Source organism: Hypomesus transpacificus, chromosome 16 (genome assembly GCF_021917145.1).
Source record: "Hypomesus transpacificus isolate Combined female chromosome 16, fHypTra1, whole genome shotgun sequence".
NCBI classification, from domain to species: Eukaryota; Metazoa; Chordata; class Actinopteri; order Osmeriformes; family Osmeridae; genus Hypomesus; species Hypomesus transpacificus.
The window spans coordinates 7,663,709-7,679,621 of record NC_061075.1 but is presented as its reverse complement, the minus strand read 5'-3'; the positions used below and the strand labels follow the sequence as shown (position 1 = coordinate 7,679,621).

Below are 15,913 nucleotides of genomic sequence, written 5' to 3'. Positions count from 1 at the left end.
TTTAAATTGCCTCCGTCTTTATGCTTGTTGAGAGCATGGACGTTTGGAAATTCTTCTATGAAGCATTCTGACCAATATGTCTGGTAAAAAGTCACAGATCACCCTTCGTTATAACCCACACCTCAACTTTATTCTTGGAAAACATGTCAAGGCCAGTGAACAATACCAAGTCATATCTCAGGGAATAAACTAATCATGTAAACACCATTGAAGCACCACTCCCTCACCTTGTTCTCCCGGTCTCTCTGGACTCCTAGAAACCACAGATTGTCGTTTTAGGTTCAGTCAGAAATGGGAGGCGGCCAGCTGGTCTGCGGCAGATGAACATGGGGAAGAGAAGGTTGAAGCGCAGGAGGTCAAAGTTCAAGAAAAGTGTCTGCAGCAGATCTTGGCTATGGAGGCATGCTAGTGCCTCCCCTTTCCATCCTATTGGCCGGTAGCCCCTCCCACGGTAGTCCCGCCCCTCCTCACACACAGTTCCAGTCGTGCAGGGACCAAGAGGGAGGTGAGAGGGGCTCGTCAAATAGATTCCTCTGGAACAACAGCTTACAGCCTGAGAGCCCAGATCCTGGCTCTTTGTGTATGGAGAGGAGCTTCCATGCTCCAGAGATGACAAACCCAGCAGATCCACGTTCAAAATAGCTGTTTGGCTCCATTCACCAAGGACGGGGGAACATCACCTCTTCTCGCTGGTGTGTCTGGAAGGGGCGGTGCGCAGTTTAGGCAGAGTCTTGAGGGGCGGGTCTGTCATGGTTGTGGCACAGCGAGTGGTAAGGGGCAGGGGTGTGGCCATGGGGAGGGGGACGGGCGGCGTTCCTGTCACCGTGGGGACGGGACTGGCCTTCTCCTTGGCCAAGGCAGTCTGGAGCTCCGCCCTCCTGGCCAGGGCGGCCCTCAATTGGTCGCGGATGTTCTCGATCCTCTCCTGCAGCTCCTGGAGCTCGCCTGGCCTGGGGGGACCCCCCGAGGAGGAGGGAGGGGGGGGAGTGGAGGAGGAGGGCAGGGACAGAACGAGGCTGGCGAAGGAGGTGGGACCCCCGTTCGCGCACAGCCGAGAGGTCAGACTGGCCACGCCCCCTCCCGCCCCCCTGGCCACGCCCCCTTCGGACTCGGAGCCCCCAGCCTTGGCGAGCAGGCGGCGACTGTTGAGGGTCTCCAGGTTGAAGTGGACGCGCTTGTTGTCCCGGGCGGCGGCGGCGTCCGCGGCGTCCTGGCTGCCCTCGTTGTTCCACTTGGCGGAGGAGCCGGGGGGAGGGGGGCCCGGCGGGGGCTGGGGGGGCTGGGGGGGCTGGGTCTTCTGGATGTTGCAGCTAAAGGGAGACACCAAGGATCTGTCAGAAGGAAGGTCTCAACAGTGAACTACACACCAGGGAGCACATCGTAAACAGAGTGAGGTGATTTGATACAACGGCAGGTTATTGACACAAGGACAGATCCAAGCTAGCAGTTGAGGTTGTTGATACAAGGACAGATAAACCCAATTCTGATTCTGTTTCTGAGATGATTCCCGCTCGACAGACTGTACCTTTTCTCAGGGTTGGCTTGCTGCTTTTTCACATCGTCGTAGGTCATGTTCAGAGCCCGGTGGATTTTCTGTAGAACACACGGGTCAAAGAAGACTCAATCTTCATGACGTCATTGAGGTACATTCCAAAATAAAAACATATTTTGGAAGATAAAATACATCGAAAGTAAATGTCACATAAAGTAGTGAGTAAATGATTAATAAAAAGGGTGTGCACCATTTGAAGTATATTGCCTGTGTGGAGGTTGACACACAGTTGGCACCAAGCATTTTATACATGGGTCTTAAAGTTGTACTATGCCAGTCAGTGGTAAAATAAAGGATGTCCCAATTACTGTAGGTACTGTCAGATTAAATGTTATTTGACCACTAGATGGCACTGTTTACATTTCTCATAAATTAAGTGTCAAGGTGATGTACTGTTGAGTGTCTCTGACTGTGACTACAGCCAAGAGCAAGAAAAACACACACTATAAACATTCTTTTACAAGCAATAACTGTTCAGTAATATTGAATTTGCCTTAGATATTTGAAGTGTAAGTGCTTTCAGAAGTAGACTTTGTAGAACAGGTGCCAGGGTGAAACAGACTCACTGCACTGTTAAAAGCCAATAAAAGCACAATGAAAAAACAAAGATGAAGATTCAGAGAAAGACCGACTTCATTAGGCATTGATCTGCAATAACTTCTCTTTTTCACTCCCTCACACACAGACACACACACACACACTCCCTCACACACACACACACTCCCACTCCCTCACACACACACACACTCCCACTCCCTCACACACACACACACACACACCTCCGTACCTGGCTGGTGTGGAGCCAGTACTTGAACTTCTGCCGGCGTCGGATCCTGGGCAGGACCAGGCGGTAGAAGGCGTGCTCAGCCGCCAGCGTGAGGAGAGCCCCGGCCACGCCCACACACAGCAGCACAAACAACCCTGAGAAGTGGCGGATCCCCATCTGCAGAGTCTGGACAAGGGCGGGGCCGCAGGGGGAGGGGGAGGAGTTCAACATGTGCACGGCACTCTTCACACACAGCAACATTCTGACACCGATCACTGAACCCACACATCATCATTGTCTTTGTTGGTTATGGGAATAAAGAACTGTTTATTTTTTGGAACAGACTACCCTGGAGGTGTAATACACGTCTTGCCCTCCAGGGGGCAGCCTCCATTCACCTCTACTCGTCTAGCGGCGTTTTGATGTGGGGAGAAGCCGGCGGAACATCCTCCACGGGCGAGGCTTTGATGGAGAGAAAGGGGGCAGGGTCCCGCTGACAGGAGCTAATTGCAATTTAAAGAGCAACTCAGCTAATTGAAATTGATGCTACGCTCCTGCTATATGACTGTGGCTGCTTGATGAGGGTGACCGCAGCACAGAACATCTCTATTCCCTGTCCAATACGTAAACATCCCTTCCTGTGTCTCTCCATTCGGTACTGTTATCCTCAGTCATGCCTCTGTAGGAGTGGGTAGTGAATGAAGAACATGGCACTGATGAATGGTCGTTTGCTCGACCTAATGTTGAAGAAGAGCACGGTGTAACAGCAGTTTGTGATTTGGGGTCTTCCCGGGACTGAAATTCTGCCTTCAGGACACTGAGAGATAGGTGTGAGGGAGGGAGGGAGGGAGAGATGGAGGGAGAGATGGAGGGAGGGAGGGATGGCAGGCCTGTTTCCGGAGTGCTGACATAATGGACCCTAGGGGTGCAGTCCAGACCAGCCCCATCCCTCCCTTCATCCCTCCTTCCCCCCCTCCATCTCTCACCTTACTCCTCCCATTTAATCCTGGGCCTCTGCCAAGAGAGCAAGCTGGCCACCTCAGCCTCGCAGAGCTCTACCCCTCCCTTCCTCTCTCCTTTCTTCCTCAGCTGCTTCTCTCTCGTTCTGTCTTTTTGCCTGCCTCGACCCCTCATCTATATTCTCCCTCCATTCCTCACGCCTACTCTTCCTACTTCCTCCTGCCTCACCTCTCTGTCTCTCTCCATCCCATTCTCTATCCCTCTGTCCCTCCTCTCTGTTTGTCTCTCCCTCCCTCCCATTCTCTTCCTCTTTTTCACTCACTCTTTCTGACACACACACACATACTCTTTGATCCAGGGCTCAGTACGCAGAGGGAATAACTCATCCTATTAGTGCGTGTTAGCCTGTCCACCAGGTATCAGAGTGCCTGTCCCCCAGTGTGGTTTCAGATTGTAGGTGACTCTGTCCCGTAACACACACACACACACACCCACAGAACAGGTACACACTCACACATACAGCTGTGCAAACAGTTCACACACACACACACAACACGCACTCACAGATGTACAGTTCATTTACATAAAACACACACACACACGTGTACAAACACACATATATATACAGATTGACTTACAAGCCACATACCTAGCGCACACACTTGTAGAAACACACACACCTCCACAGATGTACATAGAGTTCCTACCCACACATCCACACTCCCCAGTCTCTCCTTCTCTCCTCTACAGCCACGTGAGAGGAAGGATTTAGAATGGAAATGAGGAATAATCTTCTCATAGCAGGCCATGGTAATTCTCTCCCCCCCCAAATTAGAGTAAAATAGAAATGCCATCCTGGTGTCTGCTCTTGCGGTGTGAGCTGTTCAGCCTCGTGTCGGCGGTGGGATTTACAAGATTTCATGAATTGCCTCGCTTTAATTGAGGCAAGTGTAACTTTAAATGTCACTCGACCATGTGAGGAATGTCAAAATGGGAGATAAGCGCGAGCGTCGTGGCAAGGTGACATGTTGCAGGTGCACACTGACAACACACTTCAAAGGGCGTGACATCATTGTTCAAAGGAGCGGCGGCGAATCATCCAGGACGGGAGAAGCACACGGCAAAGAAAATTAAAACAAGATCAAACTCTCCGTCTTAACGACATGTTCATTCTCATTCTAGTCGCACGCCTCGCTCACTCCAGCGGAACAGATGAGGAGGAGGAAGAGGAGGAGGAAGAGGAGGAGGATGGGTAGAAGGGGGAAGAGGAGGGGGAGGAGGAGCACGAGGAAGAGGAGGAGGAAGAGGAGGAGGAGGAAGAGGAGGGGGAGCAGGAGGAAGAGGAGGAGGGGTAGATGGAGGAAGAGGAGGGGGAGGAGGAGCAGGAGGAAGAGGAGGAGGAAGAGGAGGAGGAGGGGTAGATGGAGGAAGAGGAGGGGGAGGAGGAGCAGGAGGAAGAGGAGGAGGAAGAGGAGGTGGAGGGGTAGATGGAGGAAGAGGAGGGGGAGGAGGAGCAGGAGGAAGAGGAGGAGGAAGAGGAGGGGGAGGAGGAGGCTTCTCGTAGGAAACATCAGCGTTTCCTTCCCTCCCTCCCTCAGCCCCTGAAGTGAAGCGGGTGATGATTTGATAATTGGATGATGAGAAGTGAGGGACTGCCGTGGTGCCCGTGCCCAGATGGCGTGGTTGCCCGCCTCCCCAGTGCCATGTTCTCCCCTCTCTGAACACTCTCTCACGTACACAGGTACGCGAGCTGACAAACTCAGAAGAGGACCTGAGTGAATCGACGCAAACGTGCAGAACGCTCCTCTCTCTCTTCTCCTCTCTCTCTTCTCTCTCTCTCCTTTGTCTCATCCAGCCTTTTTGTAATATGTCTGTCTATCTTTCCCCCTTTCTGTCTGTCTCTCTTTCTGCTAACTTTCTGTCAGTCTGTCTGCCTTTCTGATACATGCGTGTTTTTCCATCTCCCTGTCTTTATTTCTATTTTTATGTGGAACAGATGTCAATTAGGTTTAGCTATTTTGTTTACTTTTCAAACATAAATCCTTTATTTCCCCATTTGTTTTGTCACCATTTATATTTCATGATGCAATCACAGTGCTTATGATACGTGGCATCACTGTTATGCACATTGTACCACAAACATATTTTTGGTGACAGAGCTACAACAAGGGAAGCTACAAAATCACCTACAAAATAGGACAGGGACGGCATTGAGACGGCATTGACTCTTTAAAAGGGAACCAGGACAGAAGTGTCCATGCACTGGATAGATAAGGACACCAGACCTAATGAGTCAGTTAAACGGCCTGCTGCCTCAGAGCAGAAGACTTTACCAGAGGACAGAGGACAGAGCGAGCTGCAAGTCATCGTCCATAATGTCTTTCTAACCTGACTAACAAGTTTTGGTGTATCCTGTCCCCCAGCTCGCCAATTCAAGTTGTTTAGCGTCTTTGTTTTGATGATAACCACTCGGAATTGATCATCTACAAACCTACTGGAATAAACCGGATCTTCAGGCTGATGAAAACAAATGGCTGTTGGATCAACATAAATAAAGTGTTCATGTAATGAAATCAATAGCTATTGTAATTGGAGTTTGGGCTGGCTCTGTCCCAAAATATATCCACAATTATGGTCGTCATTGCATTACAAGCTTAAACATCTCCCCCTCCCCTACGGTGCTAATAAAACCCATCAGTAGTCTAAGTGGCAATTTATAAAACAGCAGGCCACTCTCCTGCAGCTTAACAAATGGCTTTGTTATGGTGGGTTCCGTGTTCAATAGACTTGGAGCACAGAAAACTACGTCACTAAAGTCAGGTGACGAACAGGTAATGGCTTTAGACAGGCAATTCCAACTTCGTCCCCAGGAAGGGGGGGGGGGGGGGGATCAATTTTAACAATCGGCTTAAGAGGGTGAAGAGGCGATATAGATTTGATAGCGGCCGGTCCCACACTCACCTCGGTCACGGCGAAGACTCGCTTTCCGCAGGGAACCACCTTGTACCATTTGTCGTGCAGCATGTCCATGTAGCCGTCGGATTTGTAGCGACTGATGAACTCCGACACGTTGGAGGTGAGAGGGGAGTTCTGGGGCAAGCCGATGCCATAGCCTGCGAGACGGAACAAGACGAAGTTACCTTCTGCAGACACACAGCACGGCACGTTAGCATCTGTACATACACGTCGTCACCATTTCCTTTCACAAATCGGTTGAGAAGAAGTGTTATTATTTTCACGGGTTTTGTAACCGGAGAAAGTTTCTTGGCTGTGGAATAACCATGCGTGACTGAGTGTAGCCTACTTACAAAACTGCTGGGACAGACATTTTTTGGGGGGCCTATTTTGTAGGTGATTTTGAGCTTCCCTTCTCTGTCACCAAAAATATGTTTGTGGTACAATGTGCATAAACAGTGATGCCACGTATCATAAACACTGTGATTGCATCATGAAATATAAATGGTGACAAAACAAATGGGGAAATAAAGGATTTATATTTGAAAAGTAAACAAACTAGCTCAACCTATTTGATATCTGTTCCACATAAAAATAGAAATAAAGACTGCTTCAGTGTTTTTCTTCATTGTTCCTAATGCAACACCAGTGACTACCCGGCTCAACTATTAAGCCATAGAGTCAGCATTTGATGCTTGTCCAAGGAGATGAAGTGGATCGATACCAAACAGAAGTCTAATGACCCTACCAACAACCCCTCAAGTAAGGCCATGCGAGGACGTGCAATTATTACAGAAAACTAATTCACACTCGACGTGCATCTTTAAAAACTTGATAATTCCTTTACCTGCGCTTCTGATCCTGTACTTTCATATATTTTCCTTTGAAGATTTTTAATGGAATTTCTAAATGAGATTTATATATCAAAGATTCCTGGGGTGTATAACAAACTCCCTCCGTGAGGTAGCAGACAGTGGGAGAGACCTTTTTTCGGGGGGGGGGGGGGGGGGGGGGGGGGGCGACATGAGAGAAACAGAAGAGCAAAGAGCTCCACAGTCATTATCTAACAACCCAAAGTGTGTGTAGATGTGTGGATGCACATGCAAGCATGCGGGTGTACCTGTGAACTGAAGACCTGAGCCTGAGAGAGTACAGGGGCAAATATCACTGGGACACATCGCCTCCATCCCTCCCTCTCCCTCCCTTCCACCCTCTGCCTCACCTCTCCATCCCTCCCTCCCTTCCACCCTCTGCCTCACCTCTCCATCCCTCCCTCCCTTCCACCCTCTGCCTCACCTCTCCATCCCTCCCTTCCACCCTCTGCCTCACCTCTCCATCCCTCCCTCCCTTCCACCCTCTGCCTCACCTCTCCATCCCTCCCTCCCTTCCACCCTCTGCCTCACCTCTCCATCCCTCCCACTTCTTCACCCTCTCTTACCTCATCCCTTCCACCTCCTTCCTTTCCCTAGCTCTTCCCTCCCTCCCCTCCCCCCTTACCTCTCCCTACTTTGTCCCTCACTCACTCTCTCCAGTCTTAGATGACAGGCAGACATGCTATTTAATCAGTTGGTTCATCTTCTCCCCCCCCCCCCACAGATATCCTCCAGTCTCTTCTCTTGCCTCTGCCTTGCCCTGGTCGTGACTGTTCACCTGACAAGAAGAATGATGCTTGACCAGACTTGACATCTACCAATCACACCTCGGCAATAAGTCCCTGCAGACACACGCACACACACATCTACGGGTGTATGCACACACGCACGCACACACACACACGCACACACACACACACACACACACACACTGTGTCTATTGTTTCACCAATTAGCTAGACAAGTACAAGACATTACAAAACTCTGTCATAAGTATTTCAAAATCAATAGTACCTTTCAATGGGAAAAAAGGAAACGCAATGAATGCCCATCTTCTTTAACGACGAAAGTTATTTTGACTTAATTGTAATATTTATAATGGAATTGCCTTGTCGTTAACTACCCGTTGTCTAGTAAAGATGCAGGGTGAATTATTTGCAGCTTGGTGCTGATGAGCATGTTGGGTTTAATAAGCCATGAGCTCCTCTATTCACAGTCATTAAACAGTCTGTGACTTTAATCGCCAAATCAACAAATTGAGTCTTGGCTCATTCAACAGTTACTCTGCTGATCACGACCACAAAGATCCATCCTAATGGAAAATCCAATACAGGGAGAATATGGCGTCCGATTCCATTGATCAGGTACGGGCTGAAGTTTGCTACAGTCCACAGCTTTGTTGAAGGTTCTAGAGCTTTCAGAAGGCTATTTTGACTACTGGTGACTAGGCAGAGCACTGTCGTGCACTAATCTAATGCTGCACCTCCTCTCCACTGAAAGCAAACACGATGCATATGTGCGTGAAAAGTGTACGGCTCTTTCCCTGGGTTGACATTCTCTCTTTCTCTCTTTCTCTTCCTCATTCCTCTCTCATTGCTTTCTTCATTTACAACACTGTACTACATTGGTGGTACTGTACATGTGTGTAACTATTACTGTGACAGGACAGTGTTAGTGACTGCCATGCGTGACTGAACATGGCTGACAGGATGGGTGTTATGTTTGACGGTGAATGGCTTGATAAACAGGTCTCCACGTCCTGGGAAAGAGTGAGGGGAGAGAGGGAGGGTGAGGGATGTAATTAGGGGGAAGGGACAGAAGAGTTAGAGAAGGTCTTATTGAGCTAAACCCCAATTACTGTTTTACTCTTGTAGATCATCTTGAGGTAAGGGCGGAAAATGGAGAACTTTCCAAAAACACCTAAAACGAACACAAGAAAGATGTTCAAGAAGTTCTAGGTTTTGAGGAGGAGAGGATGCATGTTCCCTCGCATCGGCACATTCCTGTCTGAATCCACAACTTTAAAAGCAGATCTGTATCTCCCCTTGGGTTATTCATGACTTTGGGATACAACGTCAGAGCACTGAGTTTATCATGTGTCTCCACTGCTTTGTTTGGGTAGAAATTGAAATACAAAAGCTCCAGCTGTGTGTGTGTGTGTTTGTGTTTGGAGTGTGTCTGGCGTGTGTATGGGTGGGTGAGTTAGGGACCTTTTAGGAATAAAATATAACAGCTTGAATCCAATGGAATTGAACCGAGCCCCTCTGAGCTTGTGACATAGACTCATGAAAGATATCTGACTGACAAATGCCGCCGTCTCAAAGCTAGTGGGCTGTGAAATTCACGGGAGGACTTTAAAATATGCAAATAACATGAGAGGACAACTCTCTCGTTCTCACACAAACTGTAAAGAAATACTGATGCATGTGCAGCTATTGGTTTTAAAAGTTCAAATGTAGAGGGAATATAAGTGTGCGTGTGCACGTCGACGTGGAAGCGTTCGTGCGAGTGTGTGTGTGTGTGGTAAATTGGAATAGTCAGCTTGAGCTCCCACACTCGGCGACCAACCACGAGCTTGCCCTTTCGGCGTAATGGAAAGCACAGAGAGATGACAGCGTCTTCCATTACCCTCGCTTCATCCCCTTCCCTAAAAGACGAGCCTCCCGCCGTCCCTCTTTCACCTCAGCTGGGAATGTTAGGTCCCTCACAGACAGTGAGACAGCCCACTCTGTTGTACAACACCCAGCGTCACTCTCCACTCATACAAGCCACGGAAGAAAGTCAAGAACTGGACATATACCAAACCTCCACGTGGCCTTTTCATAGAAACTAGGATTTAAGAATATTGCCAGGAAGCAGACTGAATGGGTACAAGATTAATGCTCTTCTAATACTTCCGCAGCAATGCAAATGACAAACACAGAGCAGAAAGATGCAGGAGTGTGTTTTCTGCTTATTCCTCCTAATCCTTCGCCGGCTCTCCATGCAAGGGTGTGATGTTGACTCAGACAAAGTATGACCGAATACATTTGAATAATCACTGATCAAAATCAAGAAAGACGGAAATTTCAATTGGATGTGAACTAGAAAAAACGAGAAGACAAGGAGGCACATATAGGGATCCACACGCACACACACAGAAAAACAACATTCCAGTCTCAGCTGTAACCAAACAGTAGCAGCTTTGAACTCAGTTCCCCCCGAATTGGGAAAGGAAGCTGGCGACAACAGGTCCGGGCCTAGCGCCTGGAGTCCTTACCTTCGATGGCGAACGGCTTGCCGACGGTAGCCAGCTTGCACTCGGCGTCGATGGACACCTCGTAGTCCAGCAGAGCCTTGTCCATGATGAAGGCATCCAGGGTAGGGGGATCTGTCCTTCAACACACAGGGGGAACGGGTTATAGACGGAGCACTGGAGATCACGGCACACGAGGGTCAGTCATGGACAAACTCGCACGCCCACCTCCCGGGTGTGACCTATCAGGTCTCGACTGGACGCAGGGTCCACCGCACTGCCAGGCGAAGCGCCAGGACTGGAGACTGCGTGCTATTGTTTACCCTGTGGCCTAGCGATGATGTGAGTACGTTTGATGAGCAAAAGTTAACGTTTCACCTAGCTTTGAAACCAGTAGTAGTCAGTGAAGGGTGCGCAGTAAGTTTACATTTGATTTACATTTAGTCATTTAGCTGACGCTCTTATCCAAAGCGACTTACAGTAAGTACAGGGACATTCCCCTAGTAAGTAGGGTGAAGTGTCACAACGTCATTTTGCACGGCCCGGAATCGAACCGGCAACATTCTGATTACTAGCTCGATTCCCTAACCGCTCAGCCACCTGACTCCTTCAGTTTGTGACCAGAGAGTTTGGTCAGCTGGAGGTGTTTTCCTCCACCTTTCCCCCTCGTTCTCACACTGAACAGGCCTGTTGTCAGTCTCCCCACCTCCAAGGCATCATGTCTTGATTGCAACCCATCACACAGCAGACATGGAGCAGGCAGGGTGAGATCAAACAGGTCACACGCTCCAATCTCTGCACTCCCGAGCTGGTGATCTCACAACGGACCGAGTGAACACATCAAAAGGGCCAGCGTCGGAGCCAGAGAGGCCGCCGCCTAATCACCAACCACCCCAACACTCCTCATCCCAGCTTGTCATCCAGCCTTGGGGACACCCTCCCTCCCACTCCCTCTCGCTCCCCATTCCGAGTGTGACCCTCATCACCATGATTACACTTCATGTCAGGGCGTAAATGGGGGGGATCAGAACCGTTCCTCCAGGGAAATTGGGCAGAAGGAGAAGGCTAGCACACAACCATTAATCGTCCGTCGTGGAAAACAAGAGAAGAATACATTCAAAAGCCGTGAGCTAAATGGAAAAATACCCGAATCAGTGCAGGACTTCTCTTTGTGATGCCGACCTCCAGCCTCACAACTGAGAGAGAGGACGGGCAGGATTACGTGTGGGTCATGGGAACCCAACCAGAATGAATGTCAAACTACAGATTAGGATGTCTGTCCTGTACAGGGGGAAATGTATGTCAACTTTGAGGGCCTTTGATTTGAAAGGGGAGGAACTGTTGCTTACAGTTTTTGAAACAAGGCTATTTTCTGGTGCTTAAAAAGAATGTTTCATAGAGCTTCCAATACCTCCTGCTTCACCCTCTGTGTCTTCCTCTCACTTTTAACTCAGAACCATAACTCTTTATTGATCTTTTAAACACCATGTTTGAATATCTTAACAGACATCTGAGATAGGGAATTCTAGACAGTTGCTAAAATGGCATCTCAGATTTGTTTTCCGTTTTTTTCTTTCGTCTTCCGTGAACTCGCTTCTCAAGTTCATCTTTGCCACCGTGCGCTGAGCGAGTGCACTTCCACTCTTATTTGAAGTGATTCAGATGGCCCCTTCGCTTCCCGCTTCTCTCTCCGGCTCTGTCTGCATGACAGGCTTCTCACAACAGCGGTTTCCCAAAGGAAGCGAGAGAGAGAAAGATTTGCACTCTTGACAGAGTCCTCCTTTGTGTCCGCCAAACTTCTCATTCATGACCTTGCACATGTACCGGATGGACTCTGTCTAACGAAATTGGATTATGCTACCGTAACAAATTTGATGCGATGTCTTATGACTTTTTTAAGTGTACTGTGTTACAAATGTGTACATCTGAACCAAAAAAAACTTGACACTTAACCTTGAAGTAAACCTTTGTCAAAGGAATGCCTGAAAGTACATGCAGCTACAAAGAGCTGTTAATGCTATGTAATGATGTGGTAAATATTGTGTCGGTTAGTTTATTACACAATAATATGTAAGCGTGGGATCTCCAGGTATGCAATCAGAGATAAACAAGAGATCTTCCAATTGTGTCAAACCCTTCCGATGCCCCCATGGAAAAACATGCAAACATGGTCAGATGGAGACTTCCTGAACTCTTACTTGAGGTTGGAGACTCCGTCTGGCGTGGTGGGCTCGTTGAAGCGCCTCATGTACTCGTGCATCTCCGGGAAGCTCTTCTTCATGTACTCCTCGGCGCTGCTCTCTCTCACCGTGCCGAAGCGGAACCCGTAGGACGGGTGGTGGAGCTGGGGCGGACAGGACGACAGGAAGAGGAAGAGGAAGAGGGGGAAGAGCGGGGGAGAAGGCAAAGGAAGGGAGAAAAAAAAAAGCAGGAAAGAATGTATGTCGCGGACTCGTAGCGAACGCGTTGCATTTCAATGACGGGGTGGGGGAACATCGACGACAGCCCAACGATCTCACCTTAGCATCGTGGACCCCAGTGACCTCCTCGAAGGTCTTCTCTCCGACCATGACGGCGGCGAGGTTGGCCGTGTAGCTGGAGAGCACCAGCAGGCAGAAGATGGCCCACAGGTTCATCAGGAACCTCCCCGTCCAGCACTTGGGCGTCTTGGAGGACACGGTGCGCCCAAACAAGATGGCGTAGCACAGGTTCAGCGCCGACGAGTAGGAGAACACCTTGGCGCGGTTGCGCCCGTGCGGCGTCATGCCAAAGGGGCTCTTCCATTCGTAGAGGGTGAGGAAGAGGGCGGTGATGTGGAGCGCCACAAAGATGCCCACCCACATGGACCAGTGGAGGGGCCACATGAAGGCACCGATGGGCGCCGCCGTGTCCTTGCTCCGGACCAGGATGCCCAGACTGGTCGAGAAGAAGGGCGAGGTGAAATCCACCACCCTGCTCCTCACCGAGTTGATGCTGAACGAGGTGACGGCCATGTCTGCCACCCCGTTGAGGAGATCCCCGACCAGGCCCGTCCACTGGCCCCCCTTAAGCGCGCCGTACTTCCCGTCGCCGACGATGTAAAGATCAAACTCAAACTTCAAGTCCTCCGCCAGCTTCTCCAGCAGGTCCACGCAATATCCGTAGCAACACTTGCCGTAATCCGCCGGCAGGGCGCTGCCGTTACCCGCCGCCACCTCCCGGAAGTAGCGTTCCAACACGGCCGTGTCGTTGGTGCCCGCGTCCAGGCAGAACTGGCCGGCGGGGCAGTTCCCGTCCATATCCACCTCACGCGTGAACACGAAAGGGTGCTCCACCAGCGTGACCACGGCCACGCGGCTGCCGGCCACGGGCATGCCGGGCCGCCACCTCCCTCCGCCCCGGCCGCCCTGCCCCTCAGCCCGAGGGCGGTTGGCGGGGCCCTGCCACACGCCCTGGTCCTCCACCTCCAGACGGCCCCCCTCCCAGCTGCCCACCGTCACCCAGGTGGGCTGGCCCAGGGCGTCCCGCCGGAGGCTCCAGATGTGGAAGCGCTGGGAGGTGAGGACGCGGGACTGGTTCTGCTGCACCCTCACTGGTCCCGTGAGCCCTGAGAAGGACGTGTTGGACAGGAACCTGTGAACCACATGCAGTTTGGTTTGCTTTGATTCAACGGAATGGATCACACTGGTGTAACCATGACCCTTTGTGACCCCCCGTGTCAATATCTTCTGATGACTGTAGGGTAGTGTGGGACTGACACCGACCTTCTTTACGTGGGAAGGTGAACATACAGTACACAAACTAGAGACAAAATGGCAGCATAAGGTCTGAGAAACATGACCCAAATACTGGCACTTGACACAATGCAGCAAACAGTCAACAAAAACCTACTGTCATTCTCCTTACCTGACCTGCAGCGTTGATTCAGGCATCCAAACACAGCATGTCAAAACTAGGATTGGCATCTATTGAAGCTAGCCTAATCCCTCCTGCAGCTAGACTACCAGTAGAAAAAAAAACATGGATTGACAGCTTGTCATTTCCCCTGGCAAGGATTGCCCATCTCTCTGACTGACACCTTTTTGGGCTTCCTCGCAGACTGTAAACCAGGGTCTTGTTCTCACAAGTGTATTCCATTTCCCAAATCTGTCCTAGCTAAAGACTTACAGCCCTACACCGTATAGCGAGCTAAGCGCTAGCTGATAGCGACCTCAATGAATTACGACCATTGGATGTTTAGCCACACGTTAGCAAAAGGGGTCAGATCAGGGAAAGAGACGTCGTTGCAGTGAGGCCGCGGATGATGAATGTCGCCATCGATAATCAAGATGGCGTGCGACCACCAAAGAACTCACTCCTTTTAAGGAGAAGGGAAATAGGGGGTGGGAAGGGGGGGGGGGGTACTTGGGGGGAGTTGGATATAAAAAAGGTAATTTGGCCCAAACCTTTAGATCATTAATTTCCCCTGTCTCAGCCTACAGATTGCCTAACCTCCCGCCCAACCGCCCCCTCCTCCCCTCAATTTTTCTCCATCAAAAGACCCCCACAAGGAAAGAAAACGCAATTACATTGAGAGGGTATGGTATCTCTTCAACGAGCCAGCGGGTAGTAATTGCCTAAAAGCTGTTCACCTGTCTCCTAGAGTTTCTCTCGCACTCATCCTCTGCTTCTCACTCTCCCACTGACCTGAGCACCAACCTGCCTTCACGCACGGATTCCTTTTTCATGTTCCGGAAAATATCGAACTGTTGCATACAGTGTGATGTTGGTACGATACTGTCATTCTTTAGCCTCGTATCCAATTCCTTGCCTCATTCAACTCAAACATGGATTTTATTCGCATTCATTTGCAGTAACTTTTGGTGCTCAGTGCACAGTGTTTGATAGGATGTGGTATACTGTATAAGGTCATTTGGTTGTGAAGCACGTATACTTCCCGTTTCCACACAGTGGCTATAACAATGAGCTTAATGAAAGCCCATTCATATTTATAGCACTACTAAATGACTCGGTGAACAGAGTCCAGTCATATAATAGGATGATGTGATTTGAAAGATTTTCTCAAGGAGGGAAAGCAATAAGTTTGCACTCGCTCGGCTTTGTGTGACGCTGGAGGCTAAGATCCACAGTGGAAAGTGCTTACAGCTCACCTTGGCAAACCACTTGCAATTTCTCAAACTCAAAGCACCTTTTGTCTACCCTTTCAAAACCGCTAGCCGGGTGATCACTGTTGTCATTTCCAGCGACATGATCCGACGCTGTCTCAGTTCTGTTGGCACAATGGGGGAGGTTCATTCTATTGTGTTGCCTTGTATTGTGTTAATGTGAGTGTGTGTGCGCGCGCACTCTTGTTGCCTTGTATTTTGTTAATGTGTGTGGGTGCATTGCTTTGTGTTGTTGTGAGTGTGTGCGTGTTTACGCCTGTGTGTCTGTGTATCCATTTCTGCATGGCTAGGTTACATGGTGAGTCAGATTTCTTCTGGTCTTTGGCAGTTGCTGAGGGAATGAAAGGCTGGTGGTGCTCTCCCCCCCCCCCCTGTGCGGTGCTGCACCTCTTAGACAGAGGCAGGCAGGGAGTGTGAGGGGAGAGAGAG

At 49.9% G+C, this 15,913-nt stretch overlaps 1 protein-coding gene across 1 annotated transcript in view; it reads right to left on the bottom strand.

The window, feature by feature from the left end:
- Positions 1–19: 19 nt before the first annotated feature.
- The window catches only part of grin3bb (glutamate receptor, ionotropic, N-methyl-D-aspartate 3Bb), a 46,676-nt gene continuing 30,782 nt past the window's right edge, over positions 20–15,913 (bottom strand). Inside the window, exons 3-9 of the mRNA XM_047036848.1 lie at positions 12,860–13,952; positions 12,539–12,684; positions 10,365–10,480; positions 6,240–6,391; positions 2,340–2,504; positions 1,526–1,593; positions 20–1,310 (exon numbers count right to left, since the gene is read on the bottom strand). Coding sequence (XP_046892804.1) covers positions 677–1,310; positions 1,526–1,593; positions 2,340–2,504; positions 6,240–6,391; positions 10,365–10,480; positions 12,539–12,684; positions 12,860–13,952 — 2,374 coding nt within the window. The 3' untranslated portion in view covers positions 20–676. The remainder of the gene's footprint in view (positions 1,311–1,525; positions 1,594–2,339; positions 2,505–6,239; positions 6,392–10,364; positions 10,481–12,538; positions 12,685–12,859; positions 13,953–15,913) is intronic.